General features: G+C 41.6%; 2 protein-coding genes across 2 annotated transcripts; both read right to left on the bottom strand.

Annotated features, from left to right (window-relative positions):
- Positions 1–5,209: 5,209 nt before the first annotated feature.
- Positions 5,210–8,945, bottom strand: shisa7a (shisa family member 7a). Its single transcript, XM_076109370.1, has 5 exons — positions 8,179–8,945; positions 7,278–7,432; positions 6,907–6,972; positions 6,449–6,634; positions 5,210–6,249 (listed from the first exon to the last, which is right to left on the bottom strand). Exons 1-5 carry the CDS (start codon positions 8,943–8,945, stop codon positions 5,210–5,212), a joined length of 2,214 nt encoding a protein of 737 aa, XP_075965485.1.
- A 5,454-nt stretch (positions 8,946–14,399) lies between these two features.
- On the bottom strand, positions 14,400–18,659 carry ube2s (ubiquitin-conjugating enzyme E2S). Its single transcript, XM_076109399.1, has 4 exons — positions 18,457–18,659; positions 16,986–17,133; positions 16,135–16,325; positions 14,400–16,054 (listed from the first exon to the last, which is right to left on the bottom strand). Exons 1-4 carry the CDS (start codon positions 18,457–18,459, stop codon positions 15,698–15,700), a joined length of 699 nt encoding a protein of 232 aa, XP_075965514.1. The 5' UTR covers positions 18,460–18,659; the 3' UTR covers positions 14,400–15,697.
- Positions 18,660–20,035: the final 1,376 nt, after the last annotated feature.

Here is a 20,035-nt window from a genome sequence, read left to right as displayed (position 1 = left end):
TTCTGAGTGTTAAGAATAATGTAATAACAATGAACAACACAAGTCACATGTATTTCTCAAGGCACTCAAGATAAAAAGGAAGTTTTATTCTTGACATCTCTTCTTGGCCTCTCCTGTTCCTCTATCTCAAACAGATCTACACAATTGAACCACTTTAAAAGTGATCAGCCGTAAATCAACAAACTCCAGATCAATATGATTATTAGCTTTTCTTATAAATGAAAAGACATTTTGAGTGAAGGCTTCATGCAGGTTTTGTCTCAGACAGACCTCCTGGTGGTGAAATGTGCAAATTACAATGATTGTACCGCATCAGTGGCAGCCAGTGCCTAAATCAAACATAATATTTTCCATGCCCTTTGTGTACCTCCTGTAAAAAATATTTCTCTACCAGTACAATGTCACCGTCTGCCCTTTTATTTCAGCCTTCATACATCTCAGTGCAATAAATGTATTCACAGGAGGTTTTAAATATGAGCTCCGTAGCCCTCACCTCACTCTAAAGATCCAGCAGGTACTGATGATATAACTCCGCACTCAGATGGTCTAGAGCTGTGAATTATATGAAGACAAATTTCGCCTTTTCATTTCATTTAAAAGCACTGTTGCCCACTCCCACTGGCACTGTATAGCCCTAATGTGGCTTATACAATATCTCACATCCTGATGTGAGATATTGTATCATAGAGCCACTCTGTGTGCTCACTAACATACTGAAGACTAATGGCTTTTTGTTAATATAGAGCCGTTGCTTCTGGTTTGACCCCTTGTAAAACATTAATTTGTCTTGTGATTATTTTAGAATCTCAATATTGTCTCTGATCAAGCCACTGGTCTCAAAACTTACACCACTGCTATACTTAAGTACACATTTGAGGTGCTTGTACTTTATTTATGTATTTCCATTTTGTGCTAATTAATATTTCTACTCCACAGTAAATCACAAGAAATATTTTACTTTCTACTTGTTACAGATTAAGACAAGTGTAGATTAAACTGCTTAACAGCCTATATATATAAAACTGTGAAACTAGCTGCATCTTTAGCTTCAACAGCTACTTACACATGAATGCGCCAGTAATAATAATCACATTTTCTGCTTCATGAATACTTTTAATAGCTTTTGATGCTTTAAGTGCATTTCGCTCATACGACTTAATATTTCACTGCAGGACTTTTACTTTCAATCAAGTATTTTTATTTTGCAGCTTGCTACTTTTATTTAAGTAGAGGAGCCAAATACTTCCTCACTGAAAACGTCGATGTGAGCTAAATTCTATCCAGAAAACATCGATTTCTGCTGAAACAGAGAAGTAGGCCTAGCTCATTGGCTTGCCATGTGTTTTATTACAGAGTCTCACTTTAACTAGATTACACATCAAATTAGTCCTACTTAAGATTTTCCTGAATTGCAAACAATGAACATAGAAGTCTTACTAAAGTCTGATCTATTGCTAAATTGTAGATAGATTTGTGTGAGCAACCAAGCACTTGGGGGTCTACTCCTCCAAGTGCAGTAACTGTAAGGCATACAGCCCAGTTTACTAGTATTCATATTGTTGCAAGGTATAGGTGCAATGTGGCTAAAATGTTTGATTCTTTAAGAAAAGAGTGTGAGAGGCCAAATGGTTGAGGAATATCTTTAAAATATTCCATACTAAGATAAGAATATATCACTGAATGACAGAAAACAGTGCCTTGGTTATTATTTATTATTATAACATTCATAATAATAATAAAAATAATAATTCAAGAACATTAATGCAAGAAACTTACACTCTATAATAAATAGCAAACCTTTTTTTCCATCAACTTTATTATACAAATTCTTTGAGAGTCACTGTCGTATCCAAGGGGAGCAATGCATTGAAAAATAAGAAAAGGGTTGTTTTGAAATCTATAGGCATGAAAATAAATCCATGAATTTCATTAATGGACACAATCCCTGTCCATACCATTTACTGTTAATAATGCTTTACATTTCAGGTGGCCATTAACCATCCTCTCTCTAAATGAATTCATAATGTTAAAGACACACACCATATTCATTCATTTCTTCCTCAGCTTTTTAGCTGACTTGCCTGTCTGTGAGTTCTTAGTTGTGAAAAATAAATATCCCCTGTAGCTGTGTAGGAGGCTATGACAATAGAAAGACAACAAAATGTTATGAATTTGGCACTGTACAACTCATTAAATACTAACACATAATTTGTCGAATCCTCAAATTAATGTTGAAGAGATCACTCAAAATATTCTGATTGTACTAGCTATACAAAATACAATACTTTCACAAATTAGATTAACCATTTATAAAATTGTGATTATGAGTTTCGATAGATATGGCTTGTGAGATATTACAGACTTTGCTACAGACCTTTTGTGGCTCTATTAAAAAAATCTAATACTACTGTATGTCACCTGTCCTATTTCCCTGAAAAAGACACTCAAAGCATTCAGGTTTCCATTAGACCTTCGTTTTTCTCCACCCGGTAAACATTCATCCAAAAACACATACATTATGGCATCATGGGTTTAGTGTATACAACCCATAATATGTTATTGGGTCAGGCTGCTGCAGTTGAGACAACAGACCGCCTCCGGTCTGGTTTAACAACTTCTGGCCCGTCCCAAACACATCTATCCCTCACTGGTTGTTAAAACACCGTCGTCTACACATACGTTTAGAAGGCGGCAGATTTTTTCAATAGATATTTTTGTACCCGAGTGGAAACCTAAGTAATCACTTGAGATCAAGAAGTCATAAGGCCGATGTCTAGGCACAGTACATACAGCTGGAAAATTGGCCATATAAGCATCGATGGCCTTCAAATCCAGGCATACTGTAACTGCCTCTCAATGAAATGGAGCTGGCATGCATCAAGATTCAGAATGTTTTTAAAAACTTGAATTTATGACCAGATGTATGAAAAAACCAACTAGTCGTGAGAATGCTAGTTATCTAAAAACAATAAACACTTAAATCCCACCAAGTAAAAGAACATCACATTATAAGATAATTGTTAATAATAACCATAACAGTTATAATAATCATTAATAATAACACTCCATCATATTCATAACAACTACATTTAGCACTGTGTGTAAGGAAGATTGTCCAAATGAAATCTGTGTTCCTGGTTGTCAGTATTTCTTCTCTGTACCCTTTCACATGACTGAACAGAAACCAAGCAGTAACAAGTTTCTTCATTGATCTGCGTAATTATCTCCGATTTCATGTTTTAAAAAATCCTCTCTATACAATACCTTCAATTGATCAGTCACAATGTCGGCCGTGCTTGTACAGAATGTAAACCTTGAGGACACGATACACAGTATGTCTGTATCTGGTGCAAATAACAGGGGATAGATTTGTGCAAAGTTTTTTTTTGTCTCTATGTTTCTCTATGAACTGTGCTTAAATTGCTCTTGTTTTTTGTACACATTAATACTGAATACACCATGACAATATCAACACAAAATCAAGAAAAAGAGATAGCATTTTATATGGACCACAGATATCACATACTACAGTATATAGGATAGGATAGCCCTTAGTATTGATAAGCGTTGTTATTGATGAAGATTTTTTTTCTTTTCTTTTTGTTGTTTTTATAACTGGCTGAAGTGCGTTATGATACAGCAAGTTCTTCCTCTTGAGGATGGGGAGGGCTTCCTAACCATCCGAGTCTCTTACGCCATATTGAGCCACGCAGGAGAAGGCCTCAGGTCGCCCTCTCTCTCCTGACTCAGAGGTTTTTTTGGCTTGCTCTGAAGCCAATCCTTTGACTGTACAAAATATCACCGACTTGTATAATTTGTCACCTGGTGAGAATAATAAAATGGTGATTGTCAGACCAGCTTCCTCTGTGGTATTTTCTTTGTATCTCCATAAATGGCTTTGAAGGACAGTTGTGTAAGTGCAATCTCTGCATCACGGTCTATTCATTTGTGCTCTGTAGAAAAACCTTTGCTCTTCGTTCACAACCTGCAGTAAAGCAAGTTATCGTTTTATTGGTAAACTGAACACATGCGTCTCTTGACTCGTCTGTGTTTGTGTCAAGATATTTTTGTAATAACATGACAGATGGCTCTATATTATTTGGTAGTCCATCGTTTTTACAGTTAGGTCCTGATCTTGAGATGGGAACATTAGGGGAAACTCACCCATCAGTTTCTCTAACATCAGTTTACACTCCTGTAGTGTAACAGTGATCAGTGTGTGAGTCCCTCTGGGGGTTTGGATCTAAGGTCACATGGAAAACTAGGCAACCCAGGCGTCAGATTGGTAGTGTGGGTACGTCCGCGGTTTCAAATCCTGCCAAGGCTGCAGTGTCCCAGTAAGAAACAGCCCCCACCTCGTCCACTCATTCACATGGGAAGCAACAAAAATCCGTTCTTTCTCCCTGTGATGAGGTTCAGGTGTCAGATCTCCAAAATCCCTCACCAGGCACACGGTTTATTCACACTCATCTGGTCCACCAGGCTTCTCCCCCGTGAGGTTGAGTTTGATAAATCATTGTCGGCAAGAGCTGAATAGGCTGACAGTCCAGCAGGTAGTTGGCTCAATTCTCTATTGAATTCTGTGATACAATATTCCAGATGTTCCTCCTCTTCATCAACCTCTCTCTCTATATATATGTATATATACATATATACGTATATATATATATATATGTATATATACGTATAAATATGTATATATACATATATACGTATATATATATATATGTATATATACGTACAGTATATATATGTATATATACATATATATATATATATATATATATATGTATATATATCGTCTTGTTCCCTATCTAATATGGCTCCTGAGTACTTTTTGCAAAATATAAAAACTAAATTATAAACGACACTTCTGTTGGTTTTGTTTCACCCTTCCAGTCAGTCTATCTACAGTAATGGCACCGCTGTATATGGCAATATGGCAAATTTTGTTACAAAATATGGCTGATGTAGGCTATTACATAATTGGAACAGATATTCCCCATCTAGATTTTTAATTAAGTAATCATATTTAAGCTATTTAATTACAAGGTAACACTAATTTCAATAGCCTAAACACGTTATACTGTTACTATACTTTATACTTCTAGTTTTATTTCTTGTAGTTGAATATCTAATAGTTAAATGCAGAAGGGTGATCTAGTCCCATATCTTTGATGAGGGGTAAACTCTACATTAGGCACAAACCTCACACCGTCACCTCATTTTTACTCCCCGTCCTAATGCCCTGACTCCCTCCTCCGCTTCCTGCCGACCCCCCACCGCCCCCTCCCGGTATGAAATGTAGCTGCTCAATGGTGTTCTGCCGTTTCGCTGCAAAAGCCATCCTTCTGGCGCTGTGGCCCCCTAGTGTTCCCGTTCCCATGACTACCCCCTGCGCGGGCGGCTCCCCCGCCCAGCCCATGCCCCCGCTCATGTGCCCCGTCATGGCCGTGCTCCTCTCCTGCTCTCGTCCAGACGTGGGGTGAGAGTTCATCTTGATCATGTGGTGTCGGTCGAGGGAGGGCGTGGCGCAGACGTTCTGCTGTGACTGGGCCTTCTGCTGGCGAGGCAGCGTGGGGACAATCCCTCCTGTGTGGGCGTATGGATCTGCAACCCCCATCCCGCCGGCCCCCATCCCGCCGGCCCCCATCCCGCCGGCCCCCATCCTTTCCTCCAAATGGTCCGGGGACATGAGCAACCGTTCCTGTCTGTCCTGCCTGTCCTGCCTGTCCTGCCTGTCCTGCCTATCCTGCCTGTCCTGCCTGTCCTGCCTATCCTGCCTATCCTGCCTGTCCTGCCTGTCCTGCCTTTCCTGGGTCTTCCTGGTGAGGGTCTGCGTGTTGAAGTTCTTATTGGAGGCAACCATTGCTTTGTAGTACTGGTGTTGCTGGTTCTTGGACAACCTGGACAGTGTTCCTGTGTTGCCAGGGACGTCACCCATGTTGAGCAGCTGGTCAGAGGCTTTAGCTTTCCTCGCCGTCTTGGAGAGAGTGTCATAATTAGGGTTGTACTGGGGCTCCGGGGGATCCAGAGGGTAAGGGTTGGGGGTTGGTGACGCAGGCATGCCAGAAGGTGGCGGCGGGATCCAGGGACGGACTGCATGCCTGGGGAGGGTTCCTCTACCACTGAGGGTGTAGTCTCCACCCCAGTGGAGGTGGTGCTGAGAAGACTGGAGAGCCGGCTGGGCTGTGTGAGGCCGTCTCTTGGTGGTGCAGTAACCAGACGAGTACTCATCAAGACCTTTCTCTGGAAGCCAAACAAAATTTATCTGAATTGTTTATCACCACAGTAAATAGCATGAGCACATAATGATGCATCCTGCACTTTGTGCCCTGGTGTCAAGAGTGTCACCGTGCTTCAGTGCTCGCGGAACAGCTGCGAGGGAAGAGAGGGGCAGACAGACTGGTACATTTGTCCTAATTTCTCATAACATGAAGGTACTTACCGAGGCGTTTGAGCGAGGAATATCTGTTGAGCTCAGGCTTGGTGGCACTCTCATAGGAGGGCGGCAGCTGAGCCAGGTTGTGCAGGGAGTGGTGGAAGGCCGGCTGGGATTTGGTGTTGTTGTGTTTATTGGAAAGCAGGGTGCCTCCAGCTGGCAGCTGAGCGTTGTTCATTCGAGGGGTGCGTTCTACAGGGACCACAGCGGGAAAACAACTGTGTGTTAAATGAGATTTGCTCCTCTGGTAGCGCACTGCACGTAGCCGTGTGAGAATCTGCTAACATTCACAGACAGATTTTAACTTGCTTTCAACACAAGCAACCAAAGCTCTGATAATCATTATTATTGTTGGGATGAATGAGTCTACTGTTGAGCTTAAATGAAACTGAACAAAGTAAATGAAGCATCGTGGTGATTACATGTAATTCACAGAGGAGCCCGGCTTTCACCAGCTGCCTTACCGATAGTTGCGGTGTGTTTGGGGCTGGTGCCTGATGAGTGGATGAAATTGTGTTGCAAATTGCCCACTGCAAGAAGAACATAAGGTAATCAGCTCAAAATGGATGTCAGGCAGTTTCCAGTTCAATGGTCCTTTAACATACAAAGATGATTTTTGCATCAATTCACCTTCACGTCATCTCACATGCACAGTGCTTCTCACCATCTTCATATAAAGCATACAGATTTTAAAGATGTCAGATTCCTGTTCTGTTTCTTCCATAATGGCTACAAACACGATGTGCCCCACCACACAGAGGATGCTGTTACAAAGTTCTGGTTGGGGCTCTGATTGTGCTATTCACTAATGCTTTAAAATAACCTGAACTCTCACATCTGTTGTCCTTGTTGGGCTGTCCTGGGGCATAAAGATTTTTCGGAGGTCTCCCCAGTGTCCCCTGTGTGTCCGCTACAGCCAAAGCCACGCTGTTGTTTCTCTCATCCTGCTGGACTGGGCTCGACTGGTGCCGCAACATGTCGACCAGGGCTCTAATGATGTAATAAAATAAATTTAAAAAAGGGAAACACAAGATGAAATAGACAATAAACTATTGGCTAATGGCTGACTATCCAATTCATGAAGTTATGCCACGCAGTCTATGTTTTGTGATGAGTGATTTTTCATATATCAATATTGTTTACAGGGTATCGGTTTCGGACATTGGATTGGTGGGTAAGTGATCGATCATATTCATGTGAGGATAATAATTTGAGATAAATTTATGAAAATATCAATCTCATATTTGTTATATGAGATGTATACGGTATTAAAATCTTTTTCATAAACACCAATTGTTTGGTTATTAATTTGTGTACAATGATTAACCTGTAACTGTGCTTGAATAAGCAGAATTAGAAGACAACAATACTCTATTAATCATTACCATTCTTTAAAGGATCAACCTATCGCTCTATATAAGTCGACAACTGTCGTCCTCCACCACTGTACCCCAAGATAGAAAACTGCAACCTGTACAAAAATCTAAATGCAAATCTTTATTGCCAAGATTACGGGCAATATAAGATATGAAGCCTAGAGGAATCTGCAGCAGCCACTCGATGAAGATCAAATATGTTTCATCTGATGACTAACAACATCATTCTGAGCCCAGGATGATGAATGTGGGCCTTTTGTGGAGTCCCGAAGACCTAATTTCATTACAGTATTCATACATAAATGGAAGTAACAAATCCAGCAGTGAGAGGTGATGGAAAAATATTTTTCAAAGCCTCACCTGGGCATATTTAGGTCCCTTTGGTTGGCTTCCTGTTGCACCTTGTTGAAGACCACCTTGATGCCCACGGCGACAGCCACCATGAAAACGATCACGCCTCCGATGACGAAGCCCGTGTTGTGGCTCTGCTGCTTCAGCGGATCAAAGTCCGGGTCAGGACCAAAATCATCTGATAACATCATGGCGTCTGTCTGTGGCTTGGCCCAGTCTGGAGAGTCATAGTTTGTACAGATGTGCTGCTCCAGTTGCCGGGTGCGATCTGGGCAGCAGAAGCGGTAGTGGCAGGTTCCACAGCAAAACACGAAGCTGTCCTTGGAGCAGTTGAAAGCGCTGTCAAACTGTCCCATGACGTCATAATAACCCCGACATCCATCCATCCATATGTCGATCAGACGAGGTTTAATGGGCTCTACCTGGGCGGCGCCTAAGGGAGGTGCGAGGGCCTCTGATGAAGTCACATTCTTGGGGAACATGACCTGGGCAAGGGGTCTTGGAGGCGTCTCAAGAACTCCCTCTGGGGTTTCCGGAAGTTTCTCGGGGGTTTTGGTCCTGCCTTGGCGAGCTGCCGGTCTGATTTTGACCTGCATGGCGAGGAGAAGGAAAGGGGGGCTGGGGCTAGCCTTGGTCTCCGGGGTGAAAGGCCTCTGTGAGCGGTCTATTTGCTGAGATGGGGGGGACGGAGAGGTCTCCGCAACAGTGGTGACTTGGGCAGTAAGGAGGGAGAGCAGGGAGACAGCGAGGACTAGGAGATTGGTGGTGGGCGTCATTTTTACATGACTAAGAGATCTATTTTCTGTTGTTGAGTCAATGCAGTTACACCGCTGTATCCGCTTTTGCAGTTTAACCCACTAAAATGGCATGTGAAATAATCAAGTAGCATGAACAACCTACTGGATATTGATGATGTATCGTAGTTTCATTCAGCAATGTTGGATGATGAAATTTGAAGCCTGTTTTGTTTTTGGCAGAAACTGAGTATTTCTATAGTGTAATATTAGAAAAGGTCAGGAACATTCCAAATCAAAAGGTCTAACACGATCAAAAACAGTTGGTAGGTTTCAATAGTTGTCATTAATGGTATTAAAATGGTTTTAATTTACTGATAGAAAGGAACTCTGAATGTGTAATGACTTCATCTGTTGCCCTCTCAAGAACACTAAAATTGATGCAGCTTTGAAAAAAGGACAGATTGAAAAAAACAATCTTCATGCTTTTAGTGCTTAATGTCTTGTTCTACGCTTCACCTCACACAGAACAAAAGGACAAAGAGCTGACGCACCCCTGGATGGAATACATTTTTGAAACCACAAAGGCCAGTAAAAATTAGAAGCAAGGATTTTCAATAAAATATGGCGGTCCTATACATTCCTGTGCTGATCATGGCACTTGAACAATAGTCTATGGCCTGTGTTTTATCAAATGTAAACAGTTGTATCTGTTTTGTTCATTCCTGAATCTTAGTCTGGCACTACATACATTCAGAAATGGCACTTATATAAGCTGTAAGCAACTCTTTTCTGAAAATATGTATGAAATCTAGAATACTTTTCGTATATTTTGTGTTCATCGGCATCGTAAACAATCAAATGGGATTAACAGACAAAACTGTCCATTAGTCATGCCTGGTTTCTCTAGAGCAGGGACATATCTCCATGTGAACTTGTTCTATAGGCACTCGTCACATCTATAGATACGCCGTGTACTTTATCTCAATCTTTTCTAGCGTTGGATTTATGTGCATCCGTAGTTGTCTGGCACGGACTGTAACTGTGATTGGGCTGGGGGTGATAATGGGGGAGGCTCAGCTTAAGTGCTAGAAGACTGTAACAGCTGAAAATTAAGAGTAAGCATAAACCAAGGAACTGACTCCCAGCCTGTGAAATGCACTGCAAAATGAGGCAAACGTCATGGATTTTAAATGCTCTCTATTCAGCTTTTAGGCACAAAAAGTTACCCGTCATTGAACAGTATCACTAATTAGATGTGAACTGAATGGCACATTGCGTCTCCATGTGACATGTCTCTCCAAGTAAAATTATTCCTGATTTGTCTCCGAGGTTCAAAGAATATCACTTTTGTTGAGAAATATGTAAATGTGTGAAGTTATTGTGTTGGAGGTGTTGGCAATAATAGACAGAGGCAGATCTGTCTCCCACAGAAATTATAATTACATGTAATTATCAAAATGTCCCTATCTGTAGCGGAGAATGTAGGCACAGATGGGGGAGACAGAATGCTGAGATCACCGAGGGCTCCGCTTGTTTCGGTTACATGCTCCTCTGACCTTCTGAGGAGAGTTCAGAGGAAGAAGAACGAGAGACACAAAGGCAGCAGTTCTCCGACCGACTAACGTTTCAAAAGAGTTCCTCTGTCGTCTCTAAATCTTCTGCTTGATTTCCAGAATTTTCTTCAAGTTTACACGTCGACCGACCTGGAATGTGTCCGCTGCAAGACAAACGAGAGGCGTGATTAGAAAGACGCCCCTGCACTGACACAATACAGACATTTTTTATTAATTGCGTTGTGGCCATCGTGAGAGGCCGAGTGTGTGTCAGTGTGTCTGTTTGGTCGCGGGAGCTCCTGAGAAGCCAATGATGTGAGAACGAGAGAACGAGAGCAGAGGGATAAATGCAGGGTAGGGATTTAAATGAGCAAAGAGATTGTGGCGAGCGGGAAGAGCCAGAGGTATAGATGCAGAGACGACCATGAGTGGGAGGGCGATGTGTGGGTGGCACAGAATCAAGTACATTTCTCCCAGCACTTACCAATACAACACAGCACATCACACAAACAGCACCACCAAACAGATCTGCAAATGCAGTCAACGCCACGCACAAGAAGAGTGCTAATCGAGACTGTAAATCAGCTGCTGTTGGAGCAGTTAAAGGGGTAAAAATGTGAAACTGTAAAAAGGCTTTGAGTGCATGTGAGAGAATATAGTAGGAATTCTTTAAACCTTCCTTGTCAGTCTCTTTCTCTCTCTCCTTTATTCCTCTTGCTCCCTCCTTCTCCTCTATTCTCCCTCGTTCTGCCTTTCTCTGATTCTGTGCGTGGGTTGAGGCCGCTAACTCTCTCAGAATAGCACTGCAGCTCTGTCTGTGTGTGAGTGAAAGAGGCAGTGAAAGAGAAGGGAGGCAGAATCCAATCTACACCCATTAGCCAAACCAGATTTCAAAGTCACATGTGCCCGTCTCCTGCTCGACAAGATGACACCGCTGCTCAACTTCCATTACCAGATTTCTTTTCTGCTCACTTAATGAGGATTTTCTGGCCAACATGTCCGAACCACTCCCCAATGAATGTGCACTTACAAGAATTAAAAACATTCGGGTTCAGACCTCCTGCACCCAAAAGCGGGAATTGTCCAATGTCAAATTTTCCCAGCAAAGTGACTCAACATACAATAGAAGCAGATGTTTTCCTGTCAGTATCTCTATATTGTGCTGCTGAAGCAATGCAGTAGAGAGGATGGGAACTGAAGGGTGAAGGGCAACACATTCACAACTGTGAAGATGCATTCCTGAGTTACATGGCCACTGGAGGTTAAACAAACCGTTTCCACCGATTTATTTTATTGCAAGCAATTGTATCAACGCAAATAAGCCAAACGGCTCCCCTTACTTTCATTGCTGGTTGCAGACGGCTGGGCATGCAACAATTTCAACAGGTTGTTGGAAATGAAACAAAATGGCCCCTTTTTTTTCTTTATACACGCTGTTGCAAAAACGCACTGAAATGCGTATCAATGAAGGGGGAAAAACCCTTAATTCAAGTCATGTTGATGCAAAATACATTTAATTACAGTGAAAGCAGCGGCGCAGCTTTAGTCTTATGAGTCAAATATATGCTGCGCAAATATATGCTGCGCAATGACTTTGCATTTGGTCATCGACACTTCAGGGGGAAAAAACCCTGAAAATCCTTCATTAGGTTAATAAGTTGCAACTTGCAATGAACAAGCATGCGGGAAATGGAAATGACTTGCATGCATCAGAAGGCTAAGAGTGCGTGGGTGTATCCGTGCCGGTGCGTGTGTTTGTGTGTGTAGTCCGGCTGGATGTGTCGGTCTTAGTAACAAAATGTTCAGTACATCGCAATGTGCTATCGAATAAAGTGTTTAAATGATGAAAGGCACGTCATGAAGCGTAAAGCGTAATTATGTTTTTATGGCGCAGCTTTCATCCAAATGTTTTTTGTTTGACAGCCTCCAGCACAGCTAATGCGTCCAAACAAATTGCCTAACACATTCTTCATACAGACAGAAACACAAGGTATCGAACAGTTTCTGCGGGTAATCCGGTAATTGGTGTTGCATTAATAAAAGGTGCATAATGTCGTGTCTTACCTGTGCGCTGCTGTGGGGTTTGATGCTGGAGAACAGCGCTGGGGGAGCCTGCGCACTGTATCTCTGTAGCGTTTCTCAGATGGCAGCCTGTTATTGTGGCAGAGGATGATCAGGACAGCTTGAACTGTTGCTGGATCCGTCACCTGTATTAAACGTTTCTTCCACAAGTGCTGCAGATCTCAGTCGTTGTTTTCGTGTCCCCATCAGGCTATTGATAATCCATCATCACGGCAAAAAGAGGGGAGGAAAAACTCAAGCAAGATAGAAAGAGAGAAAGAGAGAGTCAGTGGCGCGAGATGTTCTTACATTTTCTGATACATGTGACAAAGCAATTCAACTATCACTATCGAAAAAAAAAATCCCGTTTCTCGAAGAGCACAAGTTATAGTGCAACTATTCTGGAGAGCACGCAGTAAATTCAGGAGCTCAAAATGACAAACGCGTCATCTGGAAAAAGAAAATCCCCCAATTTAACTTTTCTCCATCTAGAATCGACTGGAGCTGGTTCGCTTCATAATTTCCAAGCGAGATAGGTTACACCACCTAACTGCGACTGGCTTCACGGAGGTCCGCCAGTGGGGGAGCGCTGTGATTGGTCGCTCAGACTGGTGCTGATGAGACTCTCAACTCCGCGCTGCTCGGCTCTGATGGTCATTAGGCCCATTCAACTAGTGGCGTTCATCTTTATTCCCCTCCATTTAATTTGCCTCTTTAATTTAATGACCCTGAACACCGACATTTACATGGCTCTGGGAAAGAAAAAAAGCACCAGTCAGGAATGTAGCTACTGGTCTTTGATAAAAGTAAAATGCTGGGTTGAGACTAAATATATAAATATATCAACAGGGGGAAATTTGCTAAATTAAAGCAGCCGGTAAATTCAGTGGAAGACCTCCAGAATCCAAAGTGTGTGTGTGTTTCTTTGTGTGTGTGAATGAGAGAGAGAGAGAGAGAGAGAGAGAGAGATGGTTGCCACAGCAACTGTGTCATTATGTTGGTGGCAATTATGAAAGCTATGAAAACGGGGAAGGGGAGAGGATCAGCGCAAAAGCTCCAACACTGATGCGTGAACAAAACTGTCCATTAGACCCGGACCTGCATTGGCAATTCAGAGATTTCTCAAAAGTTTGAGACGAGCAGGGAGGGCTGGAAATGTACGACCCGTTGAGGGAAGAGTGATGGAGATGTGTTTTTGATGTAAGACAGGAAGTTGGCTCGTTTGGCCTCGTGCCAACATCACACACAGGACCTGCCTCCTCACGATCTTCACATCGTCGACAGCACATGAATGATGTTAACTGAGGAACTTAGTGATCACACATTAGACCTCAGGATGAATCATAATGAATACCATTTCACTGTATGTGACACAGGACAAACCATCACACGCATACCTTTTACATCTGACTCATATCATTTTAAGAGAATGCTATTGAGGTAGATACCAGATGGGGAAGGAGGTGTACGCACTTCCAAAACAGGGCTTAGGAAAGGTGTAAAGGGTTATGTGGATCCCCAGGTGTCTAAGAGGGGCCCGATAATTACCTGCATGGCAGGCAGCTATTTCTGCACAGGTGGGTGGGCTGCTGCATGTCTGCAGCAGAGGCTAGTGGAGCCCTTCATTAGATGGTCCAGTGACGCTCTACCGGGTGCACTTTCACTCACTGGTTTGCTGGGGTGGATGCAATTACCGATTTCCTCATAATGGTTATTGCGTCAGCAGAACAGGATACAAATATAATAGAGTGGTATTGTACATCGCTGAGCAGTAAAAACCAAGAGGCTCGTATCTATTCTCAGCAGCTATACAGACAGTTAAGATTTCCCCACAGTAAATTATCAACGGAACTCCAAATAATAGAGCAAATATTAGTCATTTTTCATTTCACTTTTTGTATTTCAATGTTTTATTAATTTAAATAATTTAAAATGGACACAAAATATCCAGCCAACAGTCTGCACAATGACAGGAGATTCAGAGGCACATTTTCCATCCTAATTAAGACAGCGCTTCAGTGTGTTTCCTTGGGAAATGTAGGCCCGGCATGCATTTAGTACAAAGAGAAACCCTGCCTGCCAGTGAAACGGGTGGGGAGACAAATTCTATCAAACCTGGACGTTTTCACTACAGATGTCTTCTCAGGTACCCACGTAGCTGGTCGCAGAGCCGGGTATCTGAGAGCACATACCGCTTTGTAGGGAAGCAGGGTGGTTTAAGCGAGTCACACCACTGTATGCTTAATACAGAGATTAGATAATTCATTTTTAATCAAGTATTCTTGCAAACTACCCTGTTCCCTCAGTCACTGATCTAGGTCTTCACACACAACCACAAGACAGCTGAATATGAACATGTCAATTATAAACAACTTTTGTAAATACTGGACAGTGAAACAGTTTTAGAAAAAAAACAAAAAAACAAAACGTTAAAAAGGGTTTGAGATTCCATGAAAAACATAACAGACCTCTACTGCCAGCTCTTTACCGTTACGTCATTCAGATTACATTATGAAAAATACTATTTAAAAAGATGTTTCAATTTTGTGTGACATTTACAATATTTCTATCCCAATAGTGAACGCACCGACTTCTTGCACAATTGTTTAGCAACTTCTATCCATTATTTCTGTGTTTAATTTGAAGACCTGACTTTGATTAAAGTAACGTCCTGGCGTGGACTCACGAGTGAGCCTGGCTGAGCAGTACACAGTACCATCACAGCAGCATTAACCAGGAAACACTTTAAAGAGAGCCGATACCAAGCCCGACACAATAGCAGTTATGTCTCATTATTAATGGACAGACATTAGAGGTCATGTGAATCGCATTCCCTGTCTTACTGATTCACACTATAGGCCCAGAGCAAAAATACAGCGGATGGCATGATCTCCGCAGTGCAGGTGTTGTCTTTCCTTTAAAAAGAGGAAGAAACATTTCATCATCGCGTGTTCGGGTATGGGAATAATTAACAAACATGTTATGCCGACAGGAGAAACTGCAGGCAAAACAGAAGTTAAGGTGTGAGTACAAAGTAGACAGTCTGGATAGGTGGTAGAAATAATCAAAAAAAAAAAAAAGGGAACAAAAACATTGTCAGCACACTTCCAATATTTATATTTACACACTCTCTCACTCACAAACATACACACGCACACTGAGAATTCCGTGGAGGTATTAAAGTCGCCTCAATGCACGCTTTTTATCGGCTTTCTTTTTCCCTGCTACATTAGTGCTACTACTACTGTTGCTATTGCTGCTGGTGGTACTGGCTCCATTGGCCCCGTTGCCCAGAGCCGCTGGCACCGCTGCCGCACTGGGCCCCGCTCTCTTCATGGGGTCGCCCGCGTGCTTCTTCGGCTGTGGGCCGTCATTAGGGTCCTGAGGTTCCCCAGAGGACCCGCCCATGGCGTGGATCTCTGTGAGCAGGCGAGCGCGGGACTCGTATTCTGCATAGTCCTCTAACAGCAAACGGCCGGCCTCTTCGTTCAGAGCCGACTCTGGATTCGGATGGATGAGAAGACACTTGATTGTCTGTGGGGAAATAAAAAGGAGATTAAAACGTGGCGACGGCAACACGGCTGACATTCACAAAGACTGATGGTTCTGCTTACAAGTAAGACATGTCTGAGGCCGAGCTCTGCCTTCCAGTCCCTTTTCAGCACGTTGACACAGATCTCTCCCTTGTGACCCACATTGGGGTGAAAAATCTTGGTCAGGAAATATCCCTTGGGTGGAACCGCAGGGAAGTCCTTCCCGAGGACCAGACGCATTCGGAAAACGCCGCCAGCGAACGGAGTTCCCTCTGTCAAAGCATAAAGAATTCATCTCATGAACAGTATGTCCCGACTGTGCCAAACTTGATCCATGAAAACAAAAAAGGGTCAATGAGAGGCAACTGAATCAACTAACAGAAACCCTGATACAGTTTGTTTGCAAACATCTGATATCTATACCAATGTCAGAGTCTAATGAATAAAACATGCAGAGAAGTTAGTTTGTGGAGGAGTTAACAAAATGTGGTCTGGCACTTCCCGGCGTACTTAACAATAACACGGTCTGAAGCAATAACATCATAGTGATAAGACAGCGTGGACAACGTGTCACACTGCGTGGGTTAAGTGGGTTGTGTGCATCACATGTTTTTAGCAACATCTAGTAAATTCAGACAAAAAGCTTCTTTACAATATTTACATTTTCAAGGAGCCATGGAAAGGAAACAATTCCTACTTTGTAAAACTGACGCAGAAATACTCGTCTTAAGGAGTTGTTTACCTAATGAGTAAATTATGTAAAAAAAAGAACCTAAACATAGTTGAGGAGACAAATGTTACATCTATCTCTATGCTGAATAAACTTTTTCTTATCATGCAACAATTTCTTATTTTGAGAACGCACACAAAGTAATGTTTTTTGTTATCACAGCCAATGCCAGTCTGATATGACACCATATTGCAATCCTTACCCGGTCCTTCGATGGCTGTATGTAGCTCAGTTATGTCTTCGTCACTGGGATAAATCTTGATGCCCTCAGGCGGGTCTGCTGCTAAAGCTGAAACTTCTTTATAGACCAAGCGAAGAACCTGAGGAGGCAAATTCTCCACATTGGAGTTCTGTAGAGAGAGAGAAAGATGGTTTAGCCAACAACAAGGATACCCGATTGCCAGAGGCAAGTAAACAGCCACGTCGAGCTGGTGAAGCTCGCAACTCACTTGCACATAAACAAACATATTGGAAGGAGTGAGCCTTCTCATCTCTGTTGAGAGTCGCACATGCACAGGACCAAATGTGAATTGATACCTGCTAATGAACAAAACAATTTAAAGTGGACCAAGTAAAAATTTACTTCAGGCAAGCAGTCTTCTGACCAACTTCACCAAAAAAAAAAAAAAAGGACATTTACGTTGAACCCTGATTTGTACAAACAGACTTACTGCAAGAGAAAACCTAAAAGTTAGAGGTATTTTGACAATGGTCGAGCTGCTTTCCTGACACCATTACCGTACTAACTGATGCAGAGGGAATTCACCTCGGTGGACAGAAGATGCAGCGGTATTTAAATGCTGTAGTGATCTTTTTTCCTGGAGCTCATCACCAATGCAATGCTGCCACAAATACATGCCATGCTAGAAAGTATTATGGTCTTATTTCCTAACAATATGCAACCTGTTTTGCAGCTGTACAAAGATAATGAGTGAGTGAGAATAATGAATACAGATATCAGCTTTGAAAACTAATATTAGTACATACAGGGTAGTCCTTGCATAGCTAAGCCTTTAAGGCTGAAGCTATACATTGCAGTTTTCTGGGATTTAATGGTAATCAATTCTTTACACAATACACTAAAGCAAACTAATGTTACGTTGTTTATGACGTCCACACACATTGTTCTATTTACTGTGTTATAATAATAACATAAAGATCACTAAACCACAACTGGTAAAAGACAAATCCACCATCAACTAATGTCTGGTTGCTCTTCATCGTGTAACGTTAGCATATTCACAATCATTTCAACTCTTACGAATGAGAAACGTTAAAAAAAGTTTAAAAAAAAATAAATTAACTAATCTGGCATTCACACAATCACGAAAGCCGGGCAACGTCCCAACGATGGAGGTGATTGTGCCGTCCGATAAAGGACGCTCCAGTCTAGGTAACTTTAACGTTAGTGTTTCATTAACGTTAGCCTATACTAGCCTAGCCTCAAGATGACGCTCATGTTAAAGCTGCTCGATGACTGTAACACGTGTGGTACAGTATTTAATAACATACATGTATATGTTACATTACACAAATGTAGATGACGGTTAATTAACGTCGGACACTCCAGCAAGTAGTCACAACCCAAATTAAAAGCTCGACGGCTAAACATCGGATCAAGCTAGCAGCTACTCCCGTTAGCCGCTAGCAACATCCTCGGTCACCCGACTTACCATCTTCAAACGGGGCCCTGCTAAGGTGGTGAATGTCTGGCTGGTGTCAGGTGTGGGGAGACCTTTCCGTAATCTTAAAAAAAAAAACGGTCTTAAGATGGGAACTTAACTGGGTCTCACTAACTGCTCTTCTTTTCTTCTTTTGGTTGACACAGGAACAAAAATACGATCCTCAGTTTAACCTACTACCAGTGACCAATGGGCTGCTTAATGACGTTAAACGTCACAAACCGTCAGCCAATCACGATACACTAATGTCGCTGCGTCACAGCTGGAAGCCCTATCAGCCACACAGAATCAAAAACATGACTGATGCTAGTCTGCTATAGGTCTGTTTGAAAATGTCCCACACCCCTGAAACAGTGCTGAAAAGATAAGTAATGTTATGTGGAATTCAAATGAAATGCACAAGTAAATACACTGCATTTCACATCCATACAGAGGCGTGTGTGGGAGAACAATAATAGAAGAATACTGGTATTTGATGAGTAGGGTGAAAGTTATCCAAAACTAAATTCAAAATTGCAGCCTCTCTGAAACAAAAAATAATGCATAACAAGAAAACAAATCAGCATATAACAAAATGTTTGCTTGTTTTAAAGTGCCAGTAAACCCATTGGATTGTTGTTGAACATCATATACCATAAAAACTTAGGACAGTACAATGTAAATGGTAAAAATACACATATCTAATTGACATACCTATGGTATGAACTGGCCACCATCTAAGTCTGATTTGGTTAAATTCAGTTCAGCTTAAATTACATGGAGTACATCAAATCACACATATTTTCATTATGGTCGTGGATGTTGTGCAAGATGCAGGAATTAAGTTTGTTGGACGATCTACAACCAACAAAACCAACACAATTTATCAAAACAAACAACCAAAAAACATTGTAATATTGCAGGAATTTGAAGAAAAAAAAACTTCACTGAGGGTGCAATTCCCTTACCAAAGGTACCAAAGGTGCCAATAATATCTATAAACCAGTTTGTAACAACAAATCTCTGCCTTGTTCTCACAGAAGCAGCAATACATTGCCATAATTTAGTTAGATGTTGTTCATATATATAGATGTATGTGTTCTACTACTAATGTCTAGACCTAAATATAATACATTTCATATCAAGACTATAAAATATCAAGAATCAGAATCAGAACCATTTATTGCCAAGTACGTTACACATAAAAGGAATTTGACTTGGTGAGAGGGAATGAGAATATAAGATATAGTATGCCATACTCATTCTCTCTCTCGCTCTCTCTCTCTGTCCACCAAAGGCTTAATGCAGAAATAATCAGTAGAATAAGATAAGATCAGAATAAGTGCATTCATTACATTACTTTTATTATATCATTAAAGTAAAAGTAATGGATAAGCTCTTTTGTGTGTGTTTTTCTTTTCTCCTGCAAATTAATTCACATTGCTAATTATGTCATTTGTTTAAATTATACCTGTGGGGTGGGGATTTAAAAAAACAACTCATAAACACTTTATGTAGCCTAAACTGTGTGAGATTTCCAAGATCAAAGATTATATTCCATTATTCAAAAACCCAAAGCTCCATAATTTTT

The sequence above is a fragment of the Anarhichas minor genome, unplaced genomic scaffold, assembly GCF_050575085.1.
Source record: "Anarhichas minor isolate MPS153535 unplaced genomic scaffold, ASM5057508v1 ptg000041l, whole genome shotgun sequence".
Lineage (NCBI taxonomy): Eukaryota > Metazoa > Chordata > Actinopteri > Perciformes > Anarhichadidae > Anarhichas > Anarhichas minor.
This window is presented reverse-complemented; position numbering and strand designations above follow the sequence as displayed.

What these genes read in the sequence shown, in the direction of transcription:
- shisa7a (XM_076109370.1), bottom strand. Translation starts at nt 8,945, where the DNA reads ATGACGCCCACCACCAATCTCCTAGTCCTCGCTGTCTCCCTGCTCTCC. An exon ending in GCCCAACAAGGACAACAGAT is followed by an intron (nt 6,973 to 7,277) that starts GTGAGAGTTCAG and finishes TTCTTCTTGCAG; the next exon opens with TGGGCAATTTGCAACACAAT. An exon ending in TTCCTCGCTCAAACGCCTCG is followed by an intron (nt 6,250 to 6,448) that starts GTAAGTACCTTC and finishes TTTGGCTTCCAG; the next exon opens with AGAAAGGTCTTGATGAGTAC.
- ube2s (XM_076109399.1), bottom strand. An exon ending in TACAGCCATCGAAGGACCGG is followed by an intron (nt 16,326 to 16,985) that starts GTAAGGATTGCA and finishes ATGCTTTGACAG; the next exon opens with AGGGAACTCCGTTCGCTGGC. An exon ending in GCCTCAGACATGTCTTACTT is followed by an intron (nt 16,055 to 16,134) that starts GTAAGCAGAACC and finishes ATTTCCCCACAG; the next exon opens with ACAATCAAGTGTCTTCTCAT.